General features: G+C 36.0%; 1 protein-coding gene across 3 annotated transcripts in view; it reads left to right on the top strand.

Annotated features, from left to right (window-relative positions):
* Positions 1–1,448: 1,448 nt before the first annotated feature.
* Positions 1,449–21,727, top strand: part of HERC4 (HECT and RLD domain containing E3 ubiquitin protein ligase 4) — a 31,140-nt gene continuing 10,861 nt past the window's right edge. For all 3 annotated transcript variants that reach the window (XM_010083165.1, XM_010083166.1, XM_010083164.1), the window contains exons 1-14: positions 1,449–1,674; positions 4,452–4,611; positions 5,916–5,992; positions 8,283–8,504; positions 10,013–10,104; positions 12,286–12,416; positions 13,437–13,597; positions 13,988–14,064; positions 16,130–16,254; positions 16,779–16,838; positions 17,359–17,470; positions 17,812–18,001; positions 19,051–19,223; positions 21,104–21,220. In XM_010083165.1, the coding sequence (XP_010081467.1) occupies positions 1,449–1,674; positions 4,452–4,611; positions 5,916–5,992; positions 8,283–8,504; positions 10,013–10,104; positions 12,286–12,416; positions 13,437–13,597; positions 13,988–14,064; positions 16,130–16,254; positions 16,779–16,838; positions 17,359–17,470; positions 17,812–18,001; positions 19,051–19,223; positions 21,104–21,220 (1,923 nt within the window). The remainder of the gene's footprint in view (positions 1,675–4,451; positions 4,612–5,915; positions 5,993–8,282; positions 8,505–10,012; positions 10,105–12,285; positions 12,417–13,436; positions 13,598–13,987; positions 14,065–16,129; positions 16,255–16,778; positions 16,839–17,358; positions 17,471–17,811; positions 18,002–19,050; positions 19,224–21,103; positions 21,221–21,727) is intronic.

The raw sequence follows: 21,727 nt of genomic DNA, 5'->3' as shown, positions 1-21,727 counted from the left end.
CCTGTTGATAACTGTGTCTTAACTGAGATGTCTTCATTTTGATGTCCTCTTCTGAATGTGGTAGGATATAGCTATTGATAGCTAGGGAAATATTTGATCATGCGTCATCTCCTATGATAGGTAAACAGAATGCAATATATTTTAAGCTGTTTGGTTGTTTTGGGGTGTGGTTGGTTGTCTGGTTGTTTTTATGAGATCACAAAAATAAGCATCTTGTTTACTGCATTTGAACTTTTGCAGAGAAAGATAGTTCGTCCTGTTGTGCTGGCAAGAATTCTGGCCTTCTTTGGTTTGTGTAACACTTAGGTGCCAACTGGTGGCTTGCTCTGAGTAATTTTGTATTTAGGCAGTTTATACGTGTTTTGACCCTGCAGGATGTAAGACTGAATGTATTTGTAGTGCATTGTGTTCCACATTTCTGTATTAATGCTGTCTTCTAAATAATGGTCACAGGTGAAAGTTTATAGCAATTTTACACTGTATTGCATTGATTTTTAAATTGCTATGAAAATACAGGGAAATTTCCTGTTGCAGTAGTGTAAGTAATAGTGAAAACATTGTCATAAATTCTTCATCATCTGCAATATTGAAAATGAAAGAGAAGTGTAGCTTTGTATCGTTTCCAAATAGGTAGAGAGTCGGTGAACACAGATACTGGTAATTGCAATTCAAGCGTTAGGGTTGGGGTTTGCATGGGGGAGTTTGCACATGTGGCCTTCTGTTACAGTGGGAGGCTATGGTAAAGGTGTAGCCTTTCCTCATTGCAGTGCAAGATTGGGGGCTTGAGTTTCAGCTATTTATTTTCTTCTAAATTGTAAGTTCAGTTGAGTCATAGTTTAAGTGTACTGATTGACACATCATATTATTCTTTATGTTGCATGACTGGATTGATCAGAGCTGACCAATTTTTTCCAAGCTATGAGTCAAGTGTTGTTTTTGGGGATGATCTTGAGGCCATACACAGTGCTTTCTGGAGTCATGTAGCTCCTTGTGTAAAGAAACTAGCCTGTATTGTCTCCTTAAAAGATGTTTGAGGTCATTTCCACTGGCTAGAATTGGTTGTGACTGCCATTTGTATAGTTCTGGGTTAGGGATTACAGAAGTTTTACAAAGACTGATATTTTAAATTTTTGAAACAAAGTTTTATAAAGCTGAGGACCTGCACGTCTTAAAAGTTGTATCTGAAATGGGAAGGAAAGCATTTTACTGCAGAGTTAATGTAGATACTGTCCAGGAACGTAAATCACACTCTTGAAAATTGTTCAATGTTTCAGTATATTGGTATATAGAAAATGAGCTTTTGGATTACATGCTGCATAGAAGATAACATAAATGTTAGGGACAATACTGAAAAACTGTACATTTTCCTTTTTTTTTAACAGCTACACAGAAGGGATATTCTAGAAAAGTGAAGTTGGAAGATCTCTGTGGTCAAGAGAAGCATAAACATGTTGTCCTGGGGAAATGCATCTTTTGGACAGCTTGGATTGGGTGGAATTGATGAAGAGATTGTTTTAGAACCCAGAAAAAGTGACTTTTTCTTAAATAAAAGGGTCAGAGATGTAGGATGTGGACTGAGACATACTGTTTTTGTCCTGGATGATGGGACTGTTTATACATGTGGATGCAATGATTTAGGACAACTAGGGCATGAAAAAGCCAGGAAAAGACCCGGTAAGTTCAGAAGTAATGAATTGTAGAGAGTACGTGTAGTTGTGAATGTATTTTTTTGTTTCATTATGCTATGTCAAACCCAAATCTGCCAGTGTCTCTGCATGTGCTGAATTTTGTGCACAGTAGTTCTTTAAAGAATGGGCATATTTTTAACTTGAAAAGCATTTCTTTGCTTGCATTGCATCTTGTGACAGTTGGAAACAACCCACTGTGAAACGTGGCTGTCCCCCGTATTTTTGGCTGCCATGCGGCTGGACAGTGCCACTATTATTTTATTTCCAGTGTGGAATCAGTTTACCTAAGGCTGTGGGAGACTCAGTGGCTGTTATAAATCTCAAGGGGAGGTGAAGTGCTTCAATACGTGGATTAGCATTGCACTATGTGTGTGGATTTAGCTACTGGAATATGGTAGAAATGAGTATTTGGTTTACCATAGCTGAGAAACACGCAGTGCATTTTCAGTCACCTACTATGTGATATAGGGGAGGTCTGATTAAAGCAATGTTCTTAATTTTTTTTAAGAACTAAAAATAAAACTTCCTGATAAAAGACCTTCAGCATATGCAGTGCTGCAGAAAGAGGCTTTGGAAAAGCCCAAAGGATGCAACGTAAAACTTCTTTGGGCTTTTTTCTTCTTATCTGTGTTATATGTGTGATTCTTCTTCCCGCTAGTGCAGTTCTATAGCAAATTGGTTAAACATCTCTCAGGGACTGCAGAGGAGTGTGCACATGGGCTCCCTTCAGAGCTGTGTGTGTGAGTCATAGCTGCATGCTACTGAGAGGTGTGGAACAGTGCTTCTCACAGTACTTGAAGCGTAATGTAGGTGAACTGAAAAGCCTTAGTAAGAGTTTATTCTGATCCCTGCTATAGCAGTTTTAGATGTTACTTGGCACAATAATTGATATAAGTAGTTGAAATGGAAGTAAGGCATTATGCAGGATTTTAGTAGTTCTCCTTTATTCAGAGTTTCAGATTTGGTGCCAAATAAAGATTTTTTTTCTTTTGCGTAGTTGATAAGTAACCTTTTTAACTAATTGACTTCTATTGGGAAACCGTAAATGGATATTAAAACTGATGAACTTGAATCCTATGCAAACATGTGCTTCATGAACATGAGTAGAAACTCAGCTTGTCAAACTTACTCTGTGTAGTTGTTACCAACTTTGAAAATCATGCTGAATTGTCTTTTGAATCCCGAAGTTACAGTAAAAATATCAGTCTTTTAATTTTTTTTGGTTTTTTTGTTTTTTAAAATAGCCTTGTATGAGCTTTCATATGTAATGGACAAACACCTACTTTAACTTTTTTTTAACGTGTTCAAACACAGAAGTCATGAAGATTGCAGTGTCCTCTGTAGTTTTTCTTTCACCTAGAGGTGACTGACAATACTCTTGCATGTTCTGATGTGAAGTCAGTGCATGGGGATAGCTTGACGTGCTCAGTCGAAAGAGGCTCAGTATCTTTACAAGTGGGTGGATGCTCTCTTTTGAATGTATTTCTGCTAACTGAAGATAATTTTGTTGCTGGCTGCATGTCTTTGCCACCTCAGTGGCGCTATTTAGCTGTGCTGTCTTTTCCTCCCCACAGAGCTCTGCTTGCCATAGGGATTGTGTGAAAGTTCCTTAATCCATATTAGGCAAAGTCAGTCTGGCTGGTTTAGCAGCTGGTGAAGATAGTCCAAGCTATCTGCATGCTGTCGCCTGAACTAGGGAACACTTACATGACCTCTCCCCCTGTCAGAGCTGTGGAGGCCATAATGGGCTGAACTGAGGTGGTAACCTCTTTAATCAGACCAGCTGTTTAAAAAAATGAATTTGTCTGCTGCTTGTAGTACTTTATTTTGGAAACTGAGTGCCTGTCATGTTGCAGATACTGTTGGCTACTGTTTTGAAATTAACTGAAGCTATGTCAGTCTGTGTTTACAGTGCTTGTTATATTGATGATACACAGGCTGTTTCAGTGGTGTGCTGTTCTTAGGCAGGAATAGATTTTGTGTTTGAAAAGTGGACATAAAATATCCAAGCAGGTTCTTATTTAAGGGGACTGTTGAAAATTCCAGCCTTAATGATGGCCCCTGATGATATTTCTCCACTTCACCGTTGCTGAAATGAAAATGTGAGACTTCTGATCACAAATCATAAGCACAAAAACAAACTTTGAGTTTTTCCGAATGTATTTAGAGGTATTGATGAAAAAATTACAGGTATTTTAGTGTTTGCTTTTCAGAGGTGTGCACTGTGTATCTAGAAAAATTGCTCTTTAGGATCTCTTTCTACAGTATTTTGCATTATAAAGAGGACATTGGGCAGCTCATTGCAAAATCAGTAGCTTTAGTCTGTAATTTGCCCTGCCTTGTTTTGCAGACTTTTTTGTTAATAATGAATAGGTGAATTTAATTTGCTGCCGTGGAATGTTTTCCTTTTACATAGTGTCTACACATGTAGTAATTTGACAATAATCTGTTTGTCCTTAATGTTAACTGAGTTCCTGCACTCATTTTCAGATTGGCAAGATTGGAAGGAACTATTATGATTAAACTGCGGTTTCTGTGCACATCTGTATATTGCTCCAGATATAGTTGTTGTTTGATTACTTTGGGGTGTCAAATTTAACTTCTAGAATAGCATGCTTGTAAAGGATGCTTTGGCAGACTTCTGGGCTTACTTTTGTGTCATTTCAGTTGATGTCTTAGTACTGAGTATAACTTGTCTTGAACAACTGTAGCACGTTGGTAGCTTTTTTTTTAAACAACTAACTTTTTTTTTTTTTTTTTTAGAGCATGTTGGTGCACTGGATGCACAAAATATTGTATCTGTATCATGTGGAGAAGCCCACACTCTTGCGTTAAATGACAAGGGTCAGGTATATGCTTGGGGTCTGTCTACTGATGGACAGCTTGGCTTGCCAGGAACAGAGGAATGCATCAGAGTGCCCAGGTTAAAAATAATTAGTGTATAATAAGTTTTTTGGGTTTGTAGTTAGTTTTCTTTTTTTTTTTAGTGTGCTTAAATCACATTGGTTAAGCTATTCTGCTGTTATAATTAAAAACATGCTTTAGAAAGTGTATTTTAGCTATGGCACTTGCATCTGCTGTAGGCAGTTTCCTTTCTCAAAAGGGGACCTTATGTGAGAATTAATTATGTTGGAAAAGTAGGAGTATTTTAAGAATGTAAATGGGGATTGATAACTGACACTTAAGAGAGGTTGAAGAGAAGTAGAATTTTAAACTTTAAAAACAAGTTGAGGAGTACATTTGAAGAAGGTACATTTGCTATCTGATCTTTTAAAGTTTTTTAGCTGTGATCAAATAATGTGCCTTCTAGTTACAAAAATGAATGCTAGCCAGATTCACTTGCTTGTTTTCAGAATGCTGTAAGCATTTCTGCTAGCTGAAGTCCATGTTTTCACTGTGATGAACAGTTTCACTGGAATCAGTTGAACTGTCTGTAGCAGCGAGTTCGTATGCTTGCAAGCTGAATGTTTTCTTTTCTGATTTTCTTTTTTAAGTAGGAAAAAGACACAGGAAAGTAACAATTCCTTGGAACATTAGTTTTTATAACTTTATCATGGCTATCTGTGACATATGTATAAATATGAAAGATATAAATGACTAACAGGTTATTTATTTTTGTATCAAATTTAAAAGCCCACAGGCCTTTGAGAAACTTTTTTCTCATCAAAAGTTGAAAACGTACTAGATTTAATGCACTTTGTATGTCTTTTCAGCTTCGTTATAATATTGTGCAATACCTAATAGCTCTGTAAACTGAAGTTTAATTAAAGTTAATGTTGGTAGAGATTGAAAATAGAGGGTTCAAATTTTAACAGGAAGCAATTCAGTCTTTATATCTAATATTGATATGAAGGAGATTGTGAAACCTTTTTTCTTTTGGAAACTAGAAATTAAGAATAGTTTTCTTGCAAAAGTATTAGTTTCCTCCATTCAGCTGTGTGACATCTCCTTCCTAGCACATGAACCTACCTAATTGTTCATTATGGTCTTTTACTGACTTTATTAATTTGAAAATAAGACAGAATCTGTCCTTGAAGGTGTTAGAAAAGAATCAGTTTTGACCTAAGATTTTACTAAAGAGCTTCTAATTAAAGTTAAGATGTTTAAATTAGTTTCATATGTACTTCAGTGAAAAGGATTCACTTTTTATATATACCCTTTGGACTGACTTTATATTTCAGACTTTGACGTAGTAGCTTAATTCTTTCTCTTTTCTTAACCCAATAGAAATATTAAAAGCTTGTCAGAGATCCAAATTGTTCAAGTTGCTTGTGGTTATTATCACTCGTTAGCACTCTCAAAAGGTAAGCCAAGTTCTTCTGAAGTTTTTTTTGTAGTTTATTACCAGGTGGTCTTAAAGGTTTCAACGTTTATTTTGTCTTTTTTAAAAAGGATTTTTTTTTTTAAACATACTACCACATAACACAGCTAAGATTTCAGGTTGGTAGAAGAAGTGTAATTTAGTGATGGAACCTTGACTTTAGAAAATAAATGTACAAACAAATGTTGTGGTGTTCTGCTTTTTTTCTCTCGTGCTTTTTTTGTGTTTCGTCGTCTTGCTTTCATGTAATTTCCTTTTTTAATTCATTTTTGTTTCTCTCCTTTTTTTGGTGCCATTTTTTTTTCATCATGCTAGCATGCTGTTTTTCACTAGTCTCTTTTAACCTGTAATTTCAAGTAACTAAGGCTTACAGGCAACAACTTCCTTGTCTGCTTTTCTATTACAAAACCTCTGTTTTGTTGGTGCTTCTATAGTGAAAATGTCATGTCATGTTATAACCTACCTTTTGAAATGTTTAAACACCCATCTTAAAAATTTTGCTGGGGCTAGTTAGTATAGTTATCCAGAAATTAATATTAATTTAAATTTGCTGCTTGTTTGTTTCATCTTGACAAAGGAGAGTTGTGGCCAAAACTTCCCTTTGGAAGAAGCAGCTGCTGGATGGGGTTAATGGAAGCTTAGAAAAATCAAAACAAAAATTCCAGAAAGCTAGTAAAGTTTGACACTATTTCTTAACAATGTGTGGTTAAAATATGAACTAAATAAGCTGTGGGGAAGGAGGTGTTAATTGTGTGCTGAATTATTTTTTTCTTTCTATAAATATAGAAGTTTATTCTGAGTATGTGTGCCTTGATTCTTTACGTGACTTTTCATGGGCTTGTAGTGAGTGTTTTCTGTGCCTTTTTGTATTCCCAGGCATCTTTTCCTTTATAACCTAGTGAGATTCCTTTGTTTTCAGGGCGGGCAGGCAAAGGGTTATTTGTATATCTCTGTTTGAGTTAAGATCAGCAGCAGAATGTGGGGAGTATCAGAACAGTGCGGTTAAGCGTTCTGTCTGTGCAAGAATATAATAGGAGTTTGTAATTTAAAATTCACTCAGTGATTTAAATAGGTAAAACCTTCAACAGCATCACTGTTCATGGTTTGCAGCTCTGTGTTTCTGTTCTTCACATGCATTGTAGGGTGTGCTTTTGTTGCATTGTTTGGTTTTTTTTCCTGATTGTGAGAGAACCTGCAGAAATACTTGAAATGTAGTGGGGTCAATCACGGTTATGGGCTTAAAAATAGACACACACAGGAAGAAAAACGGTATGAATTTCCTTGGATCAGGCATTTTGAGAGGAGACTTAGTAGTACTTTTAGGTCGGTATATGGAATATTGATCAGGTGGATTAATTAATGTGATTATAAATGCTTGGCATGGGATTTCTTTGGTGTTAGGAAGATTGTTTTGTATAAAATTGTGGTTTGGGGTATTCATTTTTTTTTGTCTGGTTGGTGTTGGTTTGGCTTGGGTTTTTTATTTTTTTGGTCGTTGTTTAAATAAATAAATAGAATCTGGGAGGCTTGTACCCCAGAAGATGAGTTTCATTGTTCTCCATCTTGATAAAGCTGTACTTGGAAAGACGAAGGTAGGAGTGACATAGAAAACATTACTGCTTGAAGGTAACATTACTATTTGAAATTCATTGCGTCAGCAAAAGCAAAATATCTTTGTGGTTAGGTGTTGATCTATGGGATAGTAGATACCTGAGCAAAATGTTGGTTTGTGATTCTTCAAAAGGTTGGTTTTTTTTTTTATAAGGTATCAAATGACATTATAAGCTTTGTGCTTCATTGATCATTAACACAATATTTGACAATTTAAAATATCAGTTATTTAAATTGTATATAAAAGCTTAAATGAGGCTTGTGATTGGAAATTGGAAATGTTAGGATGTCTGGTCTGCAACTTCAACAAGACTGCTGCACAAAAATGTATGCAGTAGTGGAACTTCCAATGGAACAGCATCTTGCTTTGTGATAACTGAATCGAACTTATCTAACACCGCTGAAAGAGGAATGTAAAGAGCAGTTTTGAGGTTTTGGATGTGATTTAAATACTTTTAGTCTGATTAAATATTTTAGTTGAATGTCTGCAAATTACACAATAATGCTTAGCTTGAAAAGTCAGTAATTTGTATGCGTTTCCAAACTCAGAAATATTTGAAGTGTGACTGTCTAACTTTTAGCTTTTCTTTCAGTAAATAAGCTTTATGTAATTAAACTATGTTGACTGTATTTCTTGTTTATTTTATTTCTCCTTTAAACAGGCAGTGAAGTGTTTTCCTGGGGACAAAATAAATATGGCCAGCTGGGCTTAGGTTATGAGTATAAAAAACAAAACTCGCCACATGTGATTAAATCTCTGCTGGGAATCCCTTTTGCACAGATTGCAGCAGGAGGAGCTCATAGTTTTGTATTAACTCTTTCTGGAGCCATTTTTGGATGGGGACGCAACAAATTTGGGCAGCTGGGTCTTAATGACGATAATGGTAAGTAAACTTTATTTCAGTAAAATTTCCAGCTGAAGCTCTTGGTTTGTAAATCTAAAGACAGCAGTGTTCCTAGAAGAGCAACAGACAGAACAAACCTTTGTTGAATATTGTTGGGGAGTGCTGATGTCATGTGAGATTGCATAAAGAAGACGTAGGGTTTATTCCCTCAGCTGTTCTGTAGTGAAAATTCCGACAGTGTTATGTTGGAATTCTAGCCTACTTGGCAGGATTTCTTCCCCTGTTCTAGATTTTTCTGTGACTTAATCTTTCTGAATGAAATTGAATTAAGACACTGTTTAGTAGTTAGTGTTTGAACTAAATTGTATGTAGATTAAATTGCTTGACAAAACCAGTAATCTGTCAAAACTGTTTGTTGTTCTTAGTAGACACATTTGAGGAATCTTCGTTGTTTATTACTGCCATGTGGGTGTCTTACCTTTTGCAGGCCACTTTTGCTAATAATTCATGATTTTCAGCTAACCATTTCCAAAATTCCCTCTTCTAGGGTGTTGATACTCGTTAACAATTTTAAGCAAGAAGTTAGGTTATACAAAAATTTGTTTCTTTATTAGTTGCATTATGTTACATACACACCATCAGGGCGCAGGGCTCTCAGATGGGAGTATATGCCATCAGATTCCTGCAATACACAGTTTAGTATAGAATAATCTATAGCTAGTTTAATGAATTCTAATTTTCTCATTGGTTCATTGTTCTCAACACCACTTAAAATTAGAAAAATGCATTGTAGTCAAAATGCATATCTGAATCAGTGCTTTAAATCTGGTGACACTCATGTAATAAAAATACATGTACTTTTCCAAAACTGAATTTTCATGGGAGACTTCAGTTGCTTCTGCATATTCTTTGAAATGCGTGTGACCCAGGTTTTTTTATATAGCATCACTTCTCAGTAAAATCCCTTTGTTATGTCTTGATAAGGCCTCTTGCAGGCATCTTAGTCTACCTGACAAATTTTAAGATATTAGCATTAACATTTCAAAAAATTGCTTTTGTGCAACTGGATAGCAAAGTTGATTTGTTCTGGCAGTGGAGGGAAGTTAGTTGTGCTTACTAATTATTCAGTGTTCCATTCTATTATGCTTTCAGTAATATTGAACTGTGAGCAACTGATACCAGCTTATGCGAACCCTTTAAAAATGTGAAGCATATGAACAACTCAAAACAACTGTAATTTGTTTTCTTTTTCTCATGGCCAGTGGCAGGTCTAATGTACTGTTCCATATTTCATAGTATATGTATTGACATATGATGCTATGCTAGTGAAAGATGAGGCTATTTGCTACAAAATATTTCGGTGTAGTAGTCTCTGTTTTTCTGTAACAACACTTCCTTCTCAAAGATACATAAACTCAGTTGCAATGATTGTACTATGCTAACATTTAAAGTGCTTGTTTGGTTGGAACCAAGTTGGTATAAATTAGCAAAACTTTTTTTTTTTTATTTTCAAAATAAGCAAACTACGGCTCTATTAAACCTTTCAGACAGGTATGTTCCTACACTGCTGAAGTCACTGAGGACTCAGAAGGTTGTTCATATAAGTTGTGGAGAAGATCATACTGCTGCCCTTACAAAGGTACAATATTTAAATACATTTATGCTTTTAATTTTTAATGTTTTCAGGAGAAGATGCTACCTGAACAGGAAATAATAGAAAAAAAAAATTAGCATAGGATTTCTTCAAAGTTTATTGGATAAAGTTGAGGAAACACTGGAAGAATGGTTAAAAATTTGAAAAAACTTGCCAAATAAAAGAAATCTTTTCAGTAGTTTTAAACTTTTGTCATATTTGGTATGGAAATTGAGCATACAAAATATAGCATTTCTGACACAACAGTGCATGTTGCATTGTTTAAGTTGTGCAGATATTGAAATTTACATTGGTTTATCCTTAAGAGATTAGCTGTTTTCTGACTATTATGCCTCTAGCATTGCTGTTATCAATGATCAGACCAAGTTATTTTTTAATTTAAACTAAATGCTAGGAGGATTGGTGTGTAAGGATGTTTAAAGTTTTCTTATTGAATTGGTGTTTGCTATTGTGCTGGGTTGACTTCGGCTGGATGCCAGGTGCCCAACAAGCTGCTCTGTCACTTCCCCTCCTCAACTGGACGGGGAAGAGAAAATATAATGAAAGAATCATGGGTTGAGATAAGGACAGGGAGATCACTCACCGGCAAAAAAGACTTGACACAGGGAAATTAGTTTAGTGTATTGCAAATCAAAAATCAGAGTAGAGTAATGAGAAACAAAAACAAATCTTAAAACACTTTCCCCCTACCCCTCCCTTCTTCTCGGGCTCAACTTTGGTCCTGGCGTCTCTGGCAAGTGACTAAATATCCACTTCATGTCTGAATATTGTTGTAGAAGGCATTAGAACTTTGAAAGAACGATTTTAAAAGTTTTATTTCTGAAGAAAAAAAATCTGTGTTTACTTTTGGAAAACATATGGGGTTTTTAAATGTGTTTGAAGTTTTACACTGTAACAAGTAAAAAAGTTTTTTGGAAGAATGAGATCTCTCTAAATGTGGTCATACTTTTGTTTATACACGCTTTATTTTCTACAGTGAAAGGAAAAGACTTGTAAGCAATTGCTTTTTGTCCTAAAATATTCTCTTACTTTGACTGAAAAAAATGTGGCAACTTTGCAATCCTGAAATTGATATTGATGTATTGTGTGAAGTTAGGGAAGTATAGAAAACAGCAATCTGTAACTTGCATTCTAAATGTTTTTCCCTTTTTAATGTAGAGAAGTTAACTTCAAGCTTGCTTTAGCTGGTGGATTTATTAAGATACTGGATTTACTGTAAATGTTTCTACAAATTATTTATATCACCCATTTGTATAGCTCTATTTTCCCTTGCATAATAGGCCTAGCAGAACAAGGGGTCTTGGTTTATATCTTTTGTAGACAGTACTGAGTGTACGTGCGAGCATTCTTCAAGTTCTTCTGAAATTCAGAAGAATCTGTCACTGTTCATTATCCTGATTCAGTGAATGAGGCTGTTGGTTTTTCTTAGCAAACACTGCCATTTTAGTGATGATTTCCAGCAGAGGTCAAGTCTGATGCAGAGTAGAATTGAAAGAAACAGCTTTACAATTTCAAAGTGTTTGAAAATGTAAAGTTTGAAAATTGTTCTAAGTTGTATAACTTCTGAAAATGTTTTTGATTTAAAATTATGTTGTTAAAGTTTTTTGGTTAATTTCTTGATTAAATTAATCAAAAACACTTTTATAAGATGACTTGCCTCACGACAATGTTGACATTTTCTGGTTTCTTACTCTTCCAAATAATTAAGCTATTTCAGTCATACTCTGCATCATCTGCCTGAGGAGGGCAGCTTCCTATTTGGTAATTGCTTTACAATTTATATTCAGAATTTAAATTCACAGTGTCCTTTTTAATAGTGTGAGTTTATATAGTGTTGTAGTTAGTCAAGAAAACTGGAAAAGAGGAAAAAGGAGGATTAGTATCTATTAATGACACAAGTTAATGCAGGACTATTCTATAATAATGTGGAATTGTAGGAACAGGATTTAACACAAATAAGGTAGTACTTGATATCTGTGCCACATTTTCATAATTGCATTTAACTTGTGACCCTTCTGTGTCTCAGGCCCCTCTTTTGCATATGTATTTTCTCTCTTTTCCCCACAATTTGAAAATCATCAGGCAAGGAGATTTATTAAACCCCTATTTCTGTTAAGTTTCTTGTTCTGAGATATATTGTCATTTTAATGTAAATCATTTATTCAGGAAGGTGGGGTTTTTACATTTGGCGCCGGAGGCTATGGTCAGTTGGGTCATAACTCTACCAGCCATGAGATAAACCCAAGGAAAGTTTTTGAACTTATGGGAAGTGTTGTCACACAGATCACTTGTGGCAGGTAAGGTCTATTCTGTGCTAGCACTATGAATCTTGTAAATAACTTGTTTTGTGTAAAACTTCTTGTATACTGCATTATGAAGTGTTTTTTTTTCTTACCCTTTATGGCTAGGGAAGACAAGATGGTCTCTAACAAAAAATATTTAGACACAGTCTTGGGATTTTGAAAACATTCAATAGAAGAACTAAAGGAAGGCGTGCTATTTGAGAAGCACTGATTTTCTAAACTGAAAGTGTGAAGATAGTGTTTATTGCTATCCCTTTATAATTTCCTATTAAAGAACATGTGTTTGGGGAGGTACATGAGCATCACTGAGGATAAGTGTAAAATTTGGAAACATAGCTTGTTTTGTGAAATACCCATAACACTGTACGGCACTTCAATTCCTAATGGGTTTTTATTGTATATATTATAGTAGCACCCCAGAAACTGGAAACATTCCCAGCACAGATGAAAATGCTCTTGTCCAAATGATTGCATTCTAAGAAGACAAAATGAGGGAGGCAGCATGATTTTTTTAAGAGATGGACACACTTTGTTATTTGGGTTAATGAATATGGAAATGCAAACCTATCTTTCTAGAAGTTTGGTTGACACCGAGTGGACCCATTCCCTTTTAGCAGTTTACATAAACTCACTACTGGTTCTTCCCAGGCTCGTGATAGGAGAGAGAGCATCTAGAGTTGCGGGAATGGGAGAGGAAAGGAGATGCAGCTAATCTGGTGGAAACTTCAAATTTCTGAATGTCTAGAGATACGCTCTAAAGGTCAGACTGTGACTACACACTTTGAACACTTCGTGTTCAAAGGAAGAACCTGACATTTCCATTCTGTGAACTTTTCAGTGAAAATGGAATATTACACATTGGAGTATAAATGGAGTGTTGCCAGTGACAGTGTATTGCCCATAAAGAAGTGGAGTATATGATACTATGGGACCGTTAATATATTGTTTAGCACAATTCTTAGGCTGGCCTGCACAAAGCATGTTACTTTTGTTACTGAATTTTGTTTGCCCTAGGCAGCACACTACTGCGTTTGTTCCTTCATCTGGAAGAATTTATTCTTTTGGACTCGGAGGTAATGGGCAATTAGGTACAGGAGCAACCAGTAACAGGAAAAGTCCCTTCACAGTGAAAGGAAACTGGCTTCCTTATAGTACTCAGTGCCCAACAACTGCAGGTAAGCAAGATCTGTTGTACTGCTGCCTGGATTCGTGTTCCTTTATAGAGTTTTACAAATCTTGAGATTTGACCTACATATGGGCTATAGTAACTTTCTTCCAAACAGTTTGCTTTCACCGTGCTCTGTTCCCTAAAGTCCATTTCTCCTGAAGGAAGTGCATGCTTACTTGTTCTGTTGGGTCTGGTCCTTTGTTAGCACTAGAGCTAAAACTTAGAGCTGTTACCATTTACCTCAGTTAAAGGTAGTCTTAACTTTGTATTGCAAAGATCTGCTTCAGCAAGGTTATGTAATGAAGGAACCTTTCTCTAAATGAGTGTTGACTGTAGTGTCTTAAGCGTTTGTCAAATTCACATTTTCACAGCTGCCTGTTTTTTATTCCTATTGCAGACAGTGAGGAGTGTTACTGTGTAAAGAGAATTTTCTCTGGTGGGGACCAAAGTTTTGCACACTACTTTTATCCAGAGGTAACAATTTAAATATGGTTTGGTTCCAAAGTCTGTCAAAGTTAAATTTTAGTTCTTCTGATGCATTTTAAATAATTTTCTTGTTGAAGATGTGTAACTGCAATATGAAGTTCGTTAGAGGATTGTGGAAGCACAAGGCACTAAGTCAATTTAGCAATTGGAGGACTTGGATCAAGTTATTGAGTGTTAGCTGTCAGTAAGCTCTTGAGGTTTTTTGGCATAAGCTTTTTCCTGGGTAATGGATGCATACGCTTGCTTTTCTTTGATAAAGGAAAAGGCGATTGAATATATGAGCTCTTCACCCCTGCTGGGCCCTCCTCAGCAACTTCTGACTGCAGCTATGCTGTCTTCTGCTCTGTAGCCATTTTAGTATACCACAATGATGAGGAAACAAATGGAGCTTTTTTGCTAAAAATTATAGGTGGTAAGATAGTTTATTATGTGATAGAGTTTATGCTAGTCTTAAGTATTAGAGGGACAAGAATTGATCTGTTTAATTTCTACTATGGAAAAATAAGTCTAGAAGGACCTTGCAGTAAAAATGACAGAGTGGGAGTACAATGGAAAGAAAATGCTATGAGAGGATGAGTTGGGAGGAAAAAACAAGGTGAAGATATATGACTGGATTTGTATAGGGACTATTTCCAATGTAGTCCAGCAGATATGAGACCACAGGGATAAATGAAGCATCAAGAGTTGAGTATGTGAGGTGAAAACTAATTTGGAGTTGAAGGAAAACAGATTTTTAGTAGGAATCGTGTTTGTTGTCAAGAAAAGCTGCCTGCAGATTGGGTTTGCAGCAACCCTTTGTTCCCACAGCCTGTTGTGGTTATACAGAATTAACAATTTTTCTAGGGTTTTTTTTTCTTAATTCTGATTGAGTTGTGGTAACTATTTTTGTATTTGAGAGAAACTTGTTTAGCAGGTGCAGAGTGGAAAAATTGCTGAGAATTTAGGCTCGAAACTTCTCTAAAACTCCTTTCTTGAAAACTTTCTTGTATGGAATTTTCTAATCACTGAAGTAGATTCTGACTAATTGAGGTGGAGACGGTATGAATGCAGTTATTGTGGTTTGTTCTGTACAAAAAATATTAGCAATAGATGAACTTTGATGCTGCAAAAGTACCCTTTTTAGTACTACTTAGTTTGGTAATTTGTATTGAATTCTTTCAAAGTTATGCCTTGGACTTGTGTGCCCTTACCAGTTAAGGGGTCTCAGCTGAAATCTGCTCAAGTTAGTTCCTGGGCAGTTCCCTGAGTTGTTTCGTTGTGGGTTTAAATGACGCTTCTGCTGGACAGAAGGGAAGCAGCAAGAGGGTTTCTCATCCTGCTCCTGTAGGATGGCATCAGATGTACAGATTTTTGACAACAGCTAATCATCACTATAATGAGTCAGCTGTGTTGTCAGACTGCACCCTCGGGAGAGAAATGGTTCCTTTTACTAATTCAACCTTACTTTCGGTGCCATTTGTCGTCTCTTTTTGAAGCAGTGCTCCTACTCAAAACGGTAGGTCTTGGTTCGGTTGTCTTCCTCTTTACTATTAGTAATCTTATTGGGATTCACTTGGTATGACCAGCACACTAAAATGCAGCTCATCTGATGATGCAGTAATATTCAGAGAAACATGATTCATTCTCAGAGGAGTCTGATGGAAGTGGAGTGGGAGAGCAGCTGTCCAAAAAATTGAATGGCTCTTTTTCTGTATGCTCACAGCCTGGCAGTGAGCTAACTGGCTCATAGTGACTAGGGAGAAGAGATGCTGCTCTTGTATAAAGCTTGTTTAGTGTTCATCTTCTAGAAAAGTATGTTTAGGGAGCTTACCATGAAGTAAGCTGTGATGTGAATTAACATACTGATCTTAGATGGTTTTAGTGTATGCACTACTTTCATAGTGGATGCAGAACTGCTGGAAGATAGTAAATTTATCCTTGGGCTTACTTCACAGTAATAGCGTGGGCAGGCAAATTGTCAGTCAATGAAGAGATAAAGAGCTCAACCACAGGATTGATTTTTCTGGAAATCAGTTTTGTGTATCTGATTCTTCACGCTTTCTTTAAAATTTAGAACATGGTGCCACCAGATGATTTTAGGTATCCTGACTTGTTGAAGCAGATCTGGACTGTGAATGAAACGTTTATTCAAAAATTGCTGGCTTTCCCATCTGGAAGACTTCCTGCAGAGTTAGCTAAGTAAGTGATGTTGAGGAAATAAGTTGTCTTTTATAATTTTACTTCTGAACCAGGTATTAATGGAGTTTAGTACGTACATAGCAAAGCTGGTTTTGATTACTGATTTTATTACGTGCAGAGCTTTTACTGTGTTTTCATTGGTGTGCTTGTCAAGTAGTTTAGATCCTTTAGTCTGTGTCATCTCTGTCACTGTTCCGATGACTATACAAAGTTAAGTACCTAGTTACACATTGAAAAATAACATACATGTAAAAAAATAAGTGAACAACTAAAGATTATTGCTTCTGCTTTGATGGAGGAGAATGCAAAGAAATTAAAAACAAATTGCAAGACTTGCGTTGGTTTGAGCTGTCTTAAGCATTGAGTCTTGAACAGAGATTTTATCTAGTATTGTTTAGTCATGTTAAATCGGAGTTCCATTCTATATGCAATGTAATTTATTAGGGATTAAATATAGGGGATTTTTGCAAATGCTAAAATAAATGCTAAAATAAATGTAACTTATTTTGTATGAACAATTTCAGTGAAATTGATGGAACGTTCTCCTCGGCTGGGTGCCTGAATGGGAGCTTTTTGGCTTTGAGGTAAGTGGTTAGGCTTTTAAACAAGTATTCCTGTGAACAAAATTAATGGTGGCTACCTTCCTCCCGTCTCTTGTTTCAACTGTAACACCTTCCCAGTATATATTTATCTTACTGTTACCCTGATGCTCCCAGTTTAAGCTTCTAGCTCTTTTACTGCCACATGGTTTGACTGCTGACCCAAATGCACCATGTCTTCTGACAGTCTTTGGAAGCGTGTGTCACCTGACTGCTACAATTTAAGCGAGCAAACCTTCTCAGCCACAGATTGTATATAATTCAAGGAGACCATGTTGCACAGGCTGGTTTAGATCCTGGTGTTTTTACACAATTGTCTTGAAGGTAGAGAATTTTTTTCAGTTGCTTCAAAGGTCATATAAGAAATGGAAGTCTGATACTGTGATCTCTCATATTTTAAATTCTGTAGTAAGTAGGGCTTAAAATTCAGGGTGGAAACAATTCTTGATTTGCTGAGAATACAGGATTCAGTCCTTTTCTCTGTATTTTTTTTTTCTTGCTGCAGCAATGATGATCATTACAAAACCAGCACTAGATTCTCAGGGGTTGATATGAATGCTGCTAGACTACTGTTTCACAAACTTATACAGCCTGATCATGCTCATATATCACAACAGGTTTGTGCTGCATATTTTCGTTGTATTTGGGATTATCTCTCTGTTACACTATCCAGAAGTACTATTGTTATCCTTGTTCTGACCCTTTCAATAACTTTCTTTACTCAATAATATATCAACTGCAAATATGTAAAAATGTGTTGTGTTATGCTGTTTAGGTAACACATCAGCATATTTTATGTATCTGTATTTTAATTTTTAATATGCTTTTTTTCTAAATGTGTAATAGTCTAATTTTAACTCTTGATGATTGTTTTCTGGATGATTTTTTTAATCTAGATGGACATTTGTTTGAATTCACTGTTGCTTTAGAATAAACTGAATTTCATGATGTGCTGTAGGTGGCAGCTAGTTTGGAAAAGAACCTTATTCCCAAATTGACCAGCTCCTTACCAGATGTTGAAGCTTTGAGGCTGTATCTCACTCTACCAGAATGCCCACTGATGAGTGATGCAAACAATTTCACAACATTAGCTATTCCTTTTGGAGCAGCTATTCTGAGCTTAGAAAAAGCTCCTCTGAAAGTTCTTGGTAAGAAACTGAATTCTTTACTGTTAAAACTAAGGATCTCCAGATGAAAATGTATGGAAATTCTGTAGGTGAAGACATGGTCTCAGCAATGCCTGCTGTGCATTTACAGTTCTACAGAATTCCCAATTAGAAAGTTAAGGGTTAGCATTGCTTGATGCATAAGAAGACACCTAATCTCTTGCTTCTGGGTGAGTTAACTGGGCATCTATATGAATCCATCTGGTATTGTAATTTTTGGTGAACTGTGTAGTTAAGTGGATTTGATATGTGTCTTCGCACTTTAAAGTGAAAACTATGCAGTCAGCTAACAAGCTCTAAGCAATTTGCAGGAGTGTTGCAGAGCAGATATTAGATGGTGGTCTTTGTTTTGACTATTGCAACTGTTTTGTTTTTTCTGGGAGTTTCATGTTTTCTTGCTCATCCTAAGTTGTGGTCTTCAAATATGTAGCTGAGAACAGCTCTATTTTTTGACTCTACTTCCTTACACCTTCTTATTGTGACTCCTTTTTAATTGTTATCTTTTTGGGAGAGTGTTTCCTCTTTCCTCAGTTATGTTTTGCCTTGTAGCCTATCTCGTGTTTTTCAGTAGTTTTTGGTGAGAGTAAAGGACATTGTCTGCTGGGGGGAAAAAAAGGAGAATTAATTTTTTCTTTGAATTATAGGTCCTTTTTTTTTTTTTTGCTTCACTTTCCATTGCTCTCAGGACTGTTTGCTTAAGTCAACGTTAAGTTAAAGTTTCAGGATTTGAGACATTTCTTATGTCAACAGTTACTTTGTTATACTTTCATGCACTCTGGATGAACAGACTTAATTTAGAGTTGTTGGGTAACAGTAGAGCATTTGAATAGAGGTTTAATTATTTGTACAAAGAATAGTGTATTATTTAGAAGTCTGCACTACTCTTGCTGTGTTAAACTTGTTTTGTTTGTGAGTCTTTGGCAACTGACAGGTATGCTTTCTGGCAAAACCTGTCTCTTAGTTAAAAGGATAGCATAACATAATGTTGTAGTGGAGGGTACTAAGTTTGTGTGTTCACCATTTGTTGACAGAAAATTGGTGGTCTGTACTTGAACCTCCATTGTTCCTCAAGATAGTAGAACTCTACAAGGATGTTGTAGTCTACCTCTTGAAGTTGTGCAAGATTGTCCTTCCGGCTTCTGAAAGAAGAATACTTACCAATTTTCTACACACGGCTTTCAGAGTCCTGGAAATATTGCATAGAGTATGTTAACATCCATTTTAACCAGTTACTTACCTGTTTGTTTTTGTCAGTATGTGTGCTGTGTAGTTGTTAAAAGAGGTTAAGTTACTAAAGAATTTTAAATACTTGGACTTTCATCTACTGAGATGTCTGTACTTGTTCCATCTGAACCTATGAACCATTGGAATTCTGGGTTCCAATCTGACATGGTCATGGAATTACCTCTTTTTTTGGGAACACAAGCTGACCTAATCAATTGCATCTGCGAGGGTATGCTGGAAAGAATTGACTCTTCAGCTTGAAATGATAGCAGATAAGATCACGAATGGAAGATAAGAGCAAGCTGTATTTTGAGCAAGAAAGACCTGCACCAGGACAAACATTTATTTTCTGTTTGTTTATTCCGTTTGTTAGTATTGTTAATTTGTGAAAACTAATGAATTTATGAACCTTGAACAAAAATAGGCTAAATCATTTGGAAGAGCCAGGCTGTGCACATTTTAGTGTATTGTCTAATCACTGCTGAGGTTTCCTCACCTACCCCTTATTTTTTTCCCCTCTGTAGTTTATTCTGGTCCTATGGCATTTTGTGTTTATATGCTAAAATAGCATTTTAGGCATTTCTTAAGGTGCTAGTCAAGTACTGTATTTGTACAATTGAGCAAAATGGGCACAGGTGTCTCAATTGGACCTTTGTGTGCTGTATATAACAGCCCTCCTCCCCAAGCTGTCAGAAAGAGTGGAGGAGACTTCTGCTTTGGAAGTTGGAATTCGTATGCTTTGCTCAGCTTTTCTTTTTTCTTTATGGAGACCATCAAATCAAGGCTGAGAGTAAGACTGTTAGTAACCATTTTGTGCTAGAAATGCAAGGTGTCAAAAAGTCCCCTACGGAAAGCTGCTGCTACATAATAAATGATTTTTTTTTCTGCCTTTAGAATTTTTGTCACTGCTGAAGCTTGCAGTAGCTGTAAATCTTAACAGCTGAAGTTGATCTTAAAATCTTAAAGCCTCATTGTTAATAGTAGAGTTGTAATGTGGCTTTCCTAAGTTCCTTTTTTTTTTTTTAAACCCAACTTTGATTAATATGTAGCTACATTCTAGAAATAGTTACATTTGTACCTACCATGACACCCAACTGTTTCTGTTGGTATAGTCTTAATAATTAGCTGGTATGAACTAAAGAGCAAAAAACGGGGTGACATATCTGGGGTATTTCATAGTATCTGGTGGGGGTGGAGGGATATGACTGAGAAAAGCAGGCTTAGATTATCCATTTATAAAAGCAGGATTGGGGGATCTTGCTGTTTTGGCAGTTAACAGTGCTTAGCAGTCCTCAGGAAAAGAAGTATCCATTAGGAAAATCTGGATGCTTCTGGATTAAAATTATACTGTAGAGATAAGCCTTTATGTAGAGTCATTTTTCCATGTGTCTTTTTCTAAGCTTCATGTTTTTAAATAAAAACTGTTTGTCTGGTCACAGGTAATAGAGAGAGTATTAACACTATAATTAAGAACAGAGTTCTTGGATCATAGTTCTTAAATTTGTGCAAATGGCCGAGCAAGTATTTGTTCCATTATATACGCAAATATGTGTATTCATTGCTGCTCTGTGAGATCATATGATGTTTCAAAGTGGCAGCACTGTATTGTGTGACACTATAGGCTCAGTTAATCTTATTTTTCTTTACATCTTTGATGGGATTGTGATAATCCATGTATCCATGTCTTAAACATTGTTTTTCGCATTCTTGTAATGACACTAAAAACTGTTGTTTTTCTAGAATTCTTTTAGTAGCTGGGTATCTGTGGCTGACATATCAAATGCTTGAAAAACATGGAAAATGTCCTTTTGAAAACTGGTACACAAAGTGCTAATAAAATAATAAATTTAACTTCTTTAGGTAAATGAAAGAGGACAAGTTATACAGTATGACAGATTTTACATTCATGAGATACAAGATTTGATGGATATCAGAAATGACTATGTCAACTGGGTCCAGCAGCAGGTATTTGGAATGGTAAGTTGTGTTGGTTTTTGTTTGGGTTTTTTGTGTTTGGGTTTTTTTCCCCATGTTTTGTTTTGGGTTTTGTCCATATAGAGAAGCATCTCGATTCTCTAAATATGGGCACTTTCTTTTCATAAAAATATCTTCACAGATCACTGATGCTGAACAGACGCACCTTATGTTGGGTACCAGCTTAAGGAAGAATTGTGAAATAGGCGTCATTCTTAGGACTGACACTGTTCAACATTTTAAACAATTAATTAAGAAGTTATTTACTGTGCTGCCACTCAAGACTTGCTATGTCAAAAATGTTAGGAAAGTGGTAATTCACAATAGGAAAGCATCCAGAATAACCTGAACTGGTATATAAGATAGGTTTGGTCAATGAAAAAGCTGAAACTGTTGGAAAACTAAGTCTCGAAGCATAGTAGGGGGTTACAAGGGACAGACAACTAGCATAGTTTTCTACTTTGAATATAGCAACAAGACCCGAGATAATTCATTCCTGGATCTGTAAAC

The sequence above is a fragment of the Pterocles gutturalis genome, unplaced genomic scaffold (genome assembly GCF_000699245.1).
Source record: "Pterocles gutturalis isolate BGI_N339 unplaced genomic scaffold, ASM69924v1 scaffold23020, whole genome shotgun sequence".
NCBI classification, from domain to species: domain Eukaryota; kingdom Metazoa; phylum Chordata; class Aves; order Pterocliformes; family Pteroclidae; genus Pterocles; species Pterocles gutturalis.
This window is presented reverse-complemented; position numbering and strand designations above follow the sequence as displayed.